The sequence below is a fragment of the Zalophus californianus genome, chromosome 1 (assembly GCF_009762305.2).
Source record: "Zalophus californianus isolate mZalCal1 chromosome 1, mZalCal1.pri.v2, whole genome shotgun sequence".
Taxonomy (NCBI): Eukaryota; Metazoa; Chordata; class Mammalia; order Carnivora; family Otariidae; genus Zalophus; species Zalophus californianus.
This window is the reverse complement of record NC_045595.1, coordinates 71,105,366-71,115,960: the sequence shown is the minus strand read 5'-3', so window position 1 is coordinate 71,115,960 and position 10,595 is coordinate 71,105,366. Positions and strand designations below refer to the sequence as shown.

General features: G+C 40.3%; 1 protein-coding gene across 1 annotated transcript; it reads left to right on the top strand.

Moving 5' to 3' along the window:
* The first annotated feature begins 819 nt into the window (after positions 1-819).
* On the top strand, positions 820-993 carry LOC113916205 (NADH dehydrogenase [ubiquinone] 1 beta subcomplex subunit 1-like). The gene has a single exon (XM_035723449.1). It carries the CDS (start codon positions 820-822, stop codon positions 991-993), a length of 174 nt encoding a protein of 57 aa, XP_035579342.1.
* Positions 994-10,595: the final 9,602 nt, after the last annotated feature.

Sequence of the window (10,595 nt, the reverse complement as noted above, 5' to 3'; positions counted from 1 at the left end):
CTTTTTGAATTAGTGCTTCCATTTTCTTTGGGTGAATGCTCAATAGTGGAATTAGTGGATCATATGGTATTTCTATTTTTTAAGTTTTTGAGGAGCCTCCATACTGTTTTCCACAGTGGATGCACCAATTTACATTCCCACCAACAAAGCGTGAAGGTTCCTTTTTCTCTACAACCTCACCAACACTTGTTATTTCTTGTCTTTTTGACAAGAGCCATTCTGACAGGTGTAAGGCAATATCTCATGTGGTTTTGATTTGTATTTCTTTGATGATGAGTGATGTTGAGCAGCTTTTCACGTGTCCATTAGCCATCTGTAGGTCTTCCTTGGAAAAATGTCTACCATTTGTTAATCAGATTATTTGTCTTTTGGATGTTGGCTTTATAAGTTCTTTATATATTTTGGATATTAACCCCGTATCAAATTTATCATTTGCAAATGTCTTCTCCCATTCGGCAGATTTCCTTTTCGTTTTGTTTCTGACTTTCTTTGCTGTGCAAAAGCTTTTTATTTTAGTGTAGTCCCAGTAGTTTATTTTATTTTTGTTTCCCTTGCCTGAGGAGAGATATCTAGAAAAATATTGCTAAGATCCTTGGCCTAATTTCTAAACGTCTCTGAGCCACCATATCCTTCCTTATCAATAAAATAATTAGCATTTAATTCTACCTGGGCACAATCATTCTATGCACTGAATAAGATAACCAAGTATTGTGCTGGGTGCAATCATTGCTATGGTGTTCCATAGAAGAGACTTGAGCATTAGAAAGATGTGCAGAGTGGTTGTGGGGTCGTTTTGACACCAAGGCTGCAGCACTCGTAATGAACGTAATTCAGATTGCTCGTGACCACCGGTTACATATACTCATGCCTGTGGGATTTGTCCTTGGACGTTATCTAGACAGAAAGAATGCTGAAAAGCTAACTGCCTTCTGGAACAGGAGTGTGCTGTTTAAGAGGGAACAGAGACGCTGTGAAGGAGTCACCTGGAAGTAAAGGCCGTGACTGAATTCCAGAATGTTCACATTTTAAAAATTAGGACAGAAATTGGGCGGCTGGGTGGCTCAGATGGTTAAGCGTCTGCCTTCGGCTCAGGTCATGATCCCAGAGTCCTGGGATCGAGTCCCGCATCAGGCTCCCTGCTTTGCAGGGAGCCTGCTTCTCCCTCTCCCTCTGCCTCTGCCTCTCTCTCTCTCTCTCTCTCTGACTCTCATGAATAAATAAATAAAACGTAAAAAAATTTTTTTAAATTAGGAGAAAAATAAAAACACATTCATTATTAAAAAAAAAAAGATGTGCAACTGTAAACCTAATGGACCCACAAGAAAATGAGCCCTGGTAACCTGAAGACACCTTTGGGAGGGCTTTAGGTTTCCGAGGATCCAGGAGTTGGAGCTAATGGCATTTAAATCTCAAAAAAAAAAAAAAGAAAAAAGGTGATCTCAGTGAAAAAATGGATATGATTTTATGGTTGTAGGAGTGAAGAATTTCCTCTCTCTCTTCCATCTTGAGTTACCTTCTTTTATTTACCAAACTCTTCACTCTATTTCAAGTTTACTCTTTCTTTTCTTGTCTCTCTCACTAAGTTCCTCTGCCTAAGTAACCCTTTGTTCTATCCAAACCCTGGAGCCTCAAGAAGCCCTTCCCATTTGTTTGTTCATTTGCTTTGTTTTTCAGATTCTACATGTAAGTGAAATTGTACCGTATTTGTCTTTCACTTAGGTCCACTCTCCCCTCTGGAAGAGAAGTCCCTTTAAGTCTAGTCGCCATAACTGGTTACCACCCATGCTGGAGAAACAGAACTCATACCCTGCAGGAGGCCCCTAGAACAGGGACCTTCCTCCTGGCCTCCTGCCTTGTTGCTTTAACTGTGAGGCTCCTCCCTAAGGACTATTTGAGCCTCCCTCGTACTGAGGAGATTTGTGAGCAAGTGACCTTTAACCCAGTGAGACTCTCCTCCTGCAATCCCCAATAATCTTCTTAGGTGTTAATATTTAGCATTACCTTGTACTACGCAGGTGCCAGGGAATGCAACTGTCCACAGCCTTATCAGCAAAACCTGCTGAAATGCTTCCCTTGCTTCTTTCCTGTGCTTGTCTGATGGAGATTTCTGCTCTGGCAAGGGGTCAGTAGAAGTGAGACCCCCTTTTCAGCGGAAGGAACACATTTCAAAAGTCAGAGGTTTGCTGAAGGGCACAGAAACTGTTTCTCGGAGTTGCTCTTTGCCACAGAATAATTAGTCCATTATTAAAGGCCTGTAATAGAGGTACCAGTGAGGAAGGTGATCAGTTCTCTTCCAACTTTAGAGTGGATTCTGGCTTAGTAGGGCTGGAGTAGGGCCTGAGTTTCTGTATGTCTAAGATGCTTCCAGAAGATACTGAGGTGATAGGCTGGTCTGGAGACCACACTTAGCAAGGAAATGCTACTTAAGTTGAAAGGAAGGAGAGAGACAGGCTATGTCTCTTTCTGCAGCTCAGAGGGGCAGGAAACAACTCTCAGTTTTTCCAGGCATTTCCTCTTAGCAAAGAGCCTGGGCCTTTGAGACAGACAAAGCTCTATTCTAATCTTTGCTTTCCACCCACCAGGTGGTCATGGGCAAATCATTTAGCCTCTCTGAGACTCAGTTTCCTCTTTGGAAAAACAGAGAGTGGAAGTAATATGTGCCTTACTGAGTTGTCCGGGAGACTCTGTGACACAATGTGTATGATGGCCTAGCAGAATGCCTGGCACATTTAGGGCTTCCGTAAATGGTGTCATGTCTCACTATTGCAAGGATGGAACCGAGATACCTGAACAAGAGCCTACTGTCTTCAGCTTTCCTATATTCAAGGTGAAGACTTGGCTTTGTTTTCACGGACCCAAAGTTAATAAACAGCAGTTTAGTGGGTGTGTTCCCATGTTCAAACAGTTTCTCTGCTTTGATGGACACACTTGAGTCACCCTAGGGCAAAATGAAGTAATGCTTTGGAATCGTGATGAGAAGGCCTCTTTCTTATTAGCTGTCACACCCTCAGAAGTTAAGGTATCTTTCATAGACTTTTCTGTTACTAGGTTCATGTAACACCTTTGTCACAGATCTTTCTCAAGTGGTAGAAAATGAAAATATTTCATAGGTCCTATGGATTCAAGTCCATTTTCTTGCCCTATACACACAAAAAGCATTTTCTTTGGGTCTATGTGCTCCATTCCTAAGTCTCTGGCTTGCACAGACTTCCTAGTTAAGCCAACAATACCAGCAAATCCTTTAAAGTTCTGTTTGCTTGAACTTTCAAACCCCTTCAAATTAATGACAGACTGGGTCTGCTGACAAGCAAGAGGTAGAACTCAACTTTTTCCCTCTGTATATTTCTGCCTGTTTTTATGGCTGCTGTGGACACCCACATGTTGAGTGGCTGTTACTGATGATTCAGCAGAAGCCACCAGGAGCAAAACCAGTTGTTTTCTGCCTGAGAGCACCCTCTTGCTGGCCTGATTCTCTGGAAATGATGATGACAACAACCTGATTTCTGGAGGTAAGACTTCTGGTTTTCTCTCTCAAGATGTGAGCAACAGCATGGATGGTTAACTTGTTAACTTATATTCCCAAATTTACTTCTCCTTCCTTATAGGACTAGTTCATGTTAGCAGAGTGAAAAAGACTGTATCTTGAGCACAGTTGTTTTCTCTAAATTCCTAACCTGTAGTTGCTACAATTTCTAACTTCAGAGCTGAAAATGGAGAAGCAGGAGGTATAGAATACAGAGTGAGCAAAGAAAGAAAATAAATGGAGTAAGGTTGAATAGTGACTTGGGGAAATCAGAGATAGGGCCCGCATGGTTTACTTCGTAGCAGTGAGTACAAGTTCACCAACCTGACAGGGATTTCAGAGACCTCCTAAATTCAAGTTAAGATTTTTAACCTTAAAGCTTTTAAAAACTAATCAGCTTAGTAACTATGTTACATTAAAGAAACAAAGGTAGGCCATGAGATAGGCTAACTCGTTGGAGGAAACCTTGACGAAGAAAAAGTATGAACACAAGCAGGAGGCATTTAAATTTTTTTTAATTTTTAAATTTTTATTTATTTTAATTTTAATTTTTTTTAAAGATTTTATTTATTCATTTGAAAGAGGACAAGCAGGGGGAGCGGCAGCGGGAGAGGGAGAAGCAGGCTCTCCGCTGAGCAGGCAGCCCAATGTGGGGCTCGATCCCAGGACTCTGGGATCATGACCTGAGCCAAAGGCAGGGGCTTAACCAACTGAGCCACCCAGGTGCCCCTAAATTTGTTTTTTCCTCCAGAGATCACACATACTCAAGTGATATGGTGAAATTTTCCCATTTTCAAGCCTGTATATTTACATGTACATAAGGTGCTCTTCTCTTTCCTACAGAAATAATAATAAAATACATAACCAAACAGAGAACTGTGTGTGGAGGCAGCACATATGTATTAGGTTGGTGCTTAATCCATGCTGGTACTATGCTAAGTGCTGGAGGCACTAAGTGCTGGATACACAAGACAAACAAGCAGTGCTCGTTCCAGATGTTAATATAGGATATTAGGTAAGAGTTTTCTGGTTCCAAGAATCAAAAAGCTACCCTAGCAAAAATGTATTGGAAAGCTATTCCTGGAAGAGTTCAACATTCAAGTCTTGGATAGGGCAAGACCAGGTGTTCATAGACCTTCCCCTTAGGGTGATGATGCCACTATGGTGACTCAGCTCCAACAAATACCAACCCTCTGTCCCTCAGTTCAAGTTTCAAGTTTCTGGGGGAGAGAAACTGATTAGCCCAGCTTGGGTGAGGTGTCTATCCTTGGCCTGATCAATCATGGCCAAAATGGCAGGCTCGTGTGGCTCAAACATGGCCAGGAGGACCTCCCCTACATATTAAGTCTATCTGAAAACTAGGAGATGTTATGAATGGAGCAGACACTCTGGTTAGTTTTTATGTTATATAGCCCTCACACTTAAAGAGGCTCTGGGGTTGGTATTCAAAATACTTAACTACTGCTGTGGCCCAGGCAATGATTATGCAGGGCAAAAGCAACAGGTCCAGGAGGACCCCTGCTGGATCAAGCATTAACCCTGTAGTTACTAGATCATGGGGTGATGTGGGGCATCCTATGGGAGGGGCTGGAGTGGCCTTGAAAAGGGGGGTATTGGGGAATTATCCTAGATGGTCAGGTGCCCTAGAGCAGACTTTGAGGTATGGATTCATGTAGAAGTGATTTATTAAGGAAATGTTTCCAGGGAAGGCCATTTAGAAAGTGAGTGAAGCAGGACAGGGAAGGAGAGGAAGCCAAACAAGGATGCTGTATTAGTCAAGGTTTTCTAGAGACACAGAATCTATCTATCTATCTATCTATCTATCTATCTATCTATCTATCTATCTAGATCTATCTATCATCTATTGATCTAGATATACCTATCTATAGATATATATCTGAAGTTAGAAACACAGCAAAGAGACACAGAATCAATATATATATCTGAAGTTAGAAATGTATTATAAAGAATTGGTTCACATGATTTTGGAGGCTGAAAAGTACCGTAATGTGTTGTCTGCAAACTAGAGACTCAGAAAAGCCAGTGGTGTAGTTCCAGTCCATGTCTGAAGACCTGAGAACCAGGAGAACTAACTGGGTGACAGTAGAAGGTCACAGTCACCTAAGGCATAAGTTTCCTTAACTATAAAATAAAAGGTTTGAGGTAGATGATTTCACCTCCAATCTTCCATAGATACTTTCTCCCCTAATAACTAAGAATTGTCCTCATTGTGGCTAGACAGTACCTAGATTTTGAGAGTCAATGGTAAATAATACATGTAGTGGACACTTGGCTTTTTTTCTTTGTTTCTACATGTTTATGTGCAATTTTTTCTTTTGTTTCTTATGGATAAAACTTGTTACTGACCGTAAGATCAGAATCTGAAGCAACTAGAAATCAGTATCTTGAGTGGGCTCCCATTCATCCCTACTCTCACCAGGATCCAACAAAAGCATCCCAAACAGATGAAAACCTGTTAACACACAACTTTGAAGGCACACAACAAAGAAACTGTGAAAAAAAAAAAACCAATAACAGTAGACCATGTTTGCCAAGAAAGAGAGAGGTTTCTGCTTATACTTTTTTAAACTCGTGAAGATAAATTTATGATGATCCCAAGATCTCTTGAATCAGAAATTCAAGTACCTGATTATTCTATAAAATCAAAATGATAGCAATCTTGGAAAGATAGTTGCCTGGTAACTCAGACCAGAGGGTTGTCTTTAGATTCCTCTGGAATCATGTGTGTCTATTTTGGTTTTTCTGTCGAGCTCATTTCCTTCCCTATAATCCAAAACCCAAACAATTTTGGGGGAAAATTCCACTCATAAGAAAAACTTTTCCTCCAAGAGATATTTTTATTAGGGGGTACAGCTGTCTTCATACCATTGAATTCTTCTATTTTCAGGATTGAACATATAAGAAAAGAAATGGAAAAAAATGCATCAACATATAAGAAAAGGAAAAACTCAACTGAGGGGAAGTTTCAGATTGGGGTGTATGTATATTTGGACGTTGAAAGCCAGACGATGGCTTTCTAAGACAAGAGACTAATTCAGCATCTCACATAGGATCAAAGTATAATTTACCCAGTTGAGAAATGCTTTGTTTACACCTACCTCTTCCTTGAAGCCAGGAGAGCTGTCCAGACAGGCTGTTCCTCACTAAGCTCAGAAGCCCTGTGTCTGTCCTCTTCTGAATCAGTGGTCCTGTCCCAGATCTGTTTTCACTCTGCACTTAGAAAAAAGACAGTAATATAACTGCATTACTTATTATTCTTTTGATGATAGGCAAGAGAACCTGGGTGAGAGACTTTACACAAGAGGGAAATTGCTGGAAGGATTTGGAGCACTCATAAAAGGCTAGCCAAGTAGCTTGAAAATGGGCAGGAGCCAAGGCTTTGGACACTAAAAGGCTCAGAAAGGTTGAGAAGGAGAAACAGGCTAGTAGAAGTCTGTAATGGAATAAATGAACCCCAAAGAACCATTCTATCTTTGTATTACTTAAGATTCATAATCCCAGGACAGAATATCAAATTGGCTGAATTTAGGTCACATGCCTGGCCCTGCTATACAAAAACAGTGAGAGGAAGCGTTTAATGGAAGGGACCTTCACAAGCTCCTGCAGCTTCCATGACGGCAGAGCATGTACGCAGATTCGGTCACATCAAGACTGTTCAAAAGGGATGGGGAGATCATTTCCCAAAGGAAACTCTGGTGCTATTAGGAAGGGAGAATGCATGCTGGGAAGCCAAAAAATGTCTGATGTTCATCATTGTCTTCAGCTGGGTTTCTAGAAACAGAGACTGAAGCTGGGTTCTTATTCAAGAGACACATTGAAATTGCGCTTTCAGGAGAAACTTGGAAGAACATAAAGGGAAGCAAGATAGAGCAGGGGAAGCGGCTAAACAAAGATGAGGTTTCAGTTGAAGTCTAACTTAAGCCTGATCCCATGGGGAGTTTTGGAGTGTGAATGACACCACAGAATTGTCCTCTTTGAGGCAAGGGGGCTTGGGTTTTGTATCCCCATATCAGTTAGTCACTGGCTGCACATTGCCTGGAGGCTAGATATAGCCTCCCAGGCATTTCCCCATAAGGTGGCTCTCATTGGCCAAGAATAGTTCTCCAGGGAAGGGCATATGTTTGAGCCATTAGCAGCAACACTACAATAGTTGAGGATAGGGCACCAGCACAGTACAAGGGATCAGGGCAAGACAACAACAATGTCGACTACTACCACAGCAAGATATTTGGATTTGCTTTGCTACGTCCAGGGCTTCTCATCTCTAGACTGGCACAAGCATTCTGGGACTACCACTAATTCTGGGACAGGTCAGATGAAAGAGATTGATTATTTATTGTGTGGCTGTCTCATTAGGAAAAATAATGTAATTAACAAATACTAACAGACAGTGTAAGAAGAGGTAAAATTTCTTTAAAAGGAAAAGATATGGAAACTTATGAATGTATTCAAAGGATATATATAAGGAAAGAGGATTACAAGAAGGAGATCACTGAAAAGAAAAAAAGAAAATGGATAGACTTTCTAATGTATTTGAAGAAAGGAGAGTAGTGAGGGAAGTGGCCATTAAATAGAGTTTGATCCCCATCTTCCATAATGGAAAGGTGTGCTGAGAACTGGCCTATTTGCTCTCTAATTCATACCCTGCCTTCCCCTCTTGGGCCTTGCAAGGGCTATGGATATTTCTCTTTCTCATTCTCTCCGCTTTGGGCAACATCTCTGGTAGTAACTCCTTCTCCTTTATGTCCTCAGTTTCCTCTGAACATTTCCTGATATTGCCAGGCCATCCTACTGGGTTTGTTGCTTCCTGTGATGGCCTTTGTTAGCACTGCCTTCTCACACTGACCCACTGGCTCTGGAATGATAGTGGCTTTCTGCAGTTGCTGATCCTAGGGTTGCCCCCACCTCCCCCAGTTCTTTCCAGTTCTTCTAAGGTTTCTTCTCAACCTTAACACTATTTATATTTTGGGCTGGATGATTCTTTGTTGTGGGGGCTGTCCTGTGTGTTATGAGATGATTAGCAGCATCCATGGACCGACTGTCCACTAGATACCAGTAGCCTCAACATAGCTGTTACAACAGAATGTCTCCAGACATTGTTTGAACATTGGCAAATGTTCCCTGGGGGGCAGAATCACCCCAAATTGAGAATGACAGTTCCAATCCCTTTATAGCTGCATCACATTTTCTTTACTAAATAATCTGATGAGGGTTTTATTTTTCTAACTTGAAACTAATTGATTCAGAAAGCTAAAGCTATAAACGATGTCTAAATATGATAAATATTAATGTAATAAACATAGTGTTTAGAAATAGGCAACTAATAAAAGAATAAACAAAAGAATGCAGTTGGTTCTAGAGAGTAGGATTGGAGGGCAAGGAGTGGTGATTTTGAACTTTTTAATACTATTTTATTTTTAAAATTTATGTATATGTAGCTGATTAAAAACAATGCAGGAAAAGAGAACATGGAAGACTCAGCCATTCTATTATCACATAGAAAGTTCCAGAGAGAAGCTTAAATTCTTGTTTTCATAAGAGGTTAAAGAAGTGCTTATTCTGATCTTTTGTTTCTAATCTCATCTAAACCATTTCCTTTATATTTTAAGTAAGTGTGGCAGTCACCTAAGCTTAAATCATATATATATATATATATTTTTTTTTTCAAGGTAACTCCAGGAATGGACTTATATCGGAGAAAAGTTTCTGTATACCATTGAAATCAGGCTGCCTCCTCTGTAATGGTTCTGGGTGGAGAACTGGCTTACCTGGTTTTAATTATGTAGTAGTCAGAGGAGACAGGAAAAACACTGTTGTAAAGATTATATGAACGTTGAAATAACATTAGAGTCTTTAGATCCTAATGGATTGTCTCCCACCAAAAACAGGAGTCGGGGAGAAGGGGCTGTTTCAGACCTTGCTATGCTGATGTGTGTCAGTGTTCCTTATTTTACTAGCATGTCTTTCCCCAGTCTCCATCCACCCCCATCTCCCACACACTGTAATCTCCTCCCCCACCTCTAACTCATCCTCACCTCCCCCCAATCCTAACAACTGAAACAAAGTCTTGGGATTGAATTCTTGATTTCCTTGATTGACTAGTTTTGATTGTGTTCCAATTATTTTGGAAATGCATCATTCTGATATATGACCATGTAAAAGAAGACAGTTTTCAACCCTCTAAAACATAAAAAGATGGAAAGGTATGTTTGTGTATGTCCATTAATATATGTGATATACACACAAATGTGACATATATGTATTTTTATATCTATATTTATATATTAAATTAATATATGTATGTTTTAGTATATACATTAATATACTATATATATTTACATGTAAATAGCTTTTTCTCACATAAAATAATAAGTGTTAATAAGGAAAAACCAGGTAATACAAAAAATATTTTAAAAAGTAAGAGCAACTAATAGTTCTACAATCCAATGGTAAGTACTATACGAGTCAAAATTAATTTCAGCTGCAATTATCAGAGGGGAGAATATTAAAAATAGTAAGAGAGAAAAATATTTATCTAATATATCTGGAAACAGGCTGTCTAGAGCTTGTACGGTAGCTCCAAAATCATCATGAGGTTTCTATTTATAGCTCTCCATTCTTAGGCTGTGGTCCTCATTCTCAGGGTCCAAGATTGCTGCCAGACCTCTAACCTTATATTCCTATTCCAGGTAGCAGATCGGAGGAAGGGAATAGGAAGGGAGCAAAGGGCACATGACAGCTGTTTTTTTGTCTGTTTGTTTTTAAGATTTATTTATTAGAAAGAGAGCAGGGGGGAGAGGCTGAGACAGAGGAAGAGAGAAACTTTAGCAGACTTTTGCACTGAGTGTGGAGTCCAATGCAGAGCTTGATCCCAAGACCCTGAGACCATGACCTGAGCTGAAACCAAGAGGTGAAGGCTCAACTGGCTGCACCACCCAGGTGCCCGACAGCTATTTTTTAAGTTGGTTTCCTCAGAAGCTGCCACACAATACCTTTTATAATTCATTGGCCAAAACTTAGTCACACAGTCACAATAGTTATAGAAAGATAG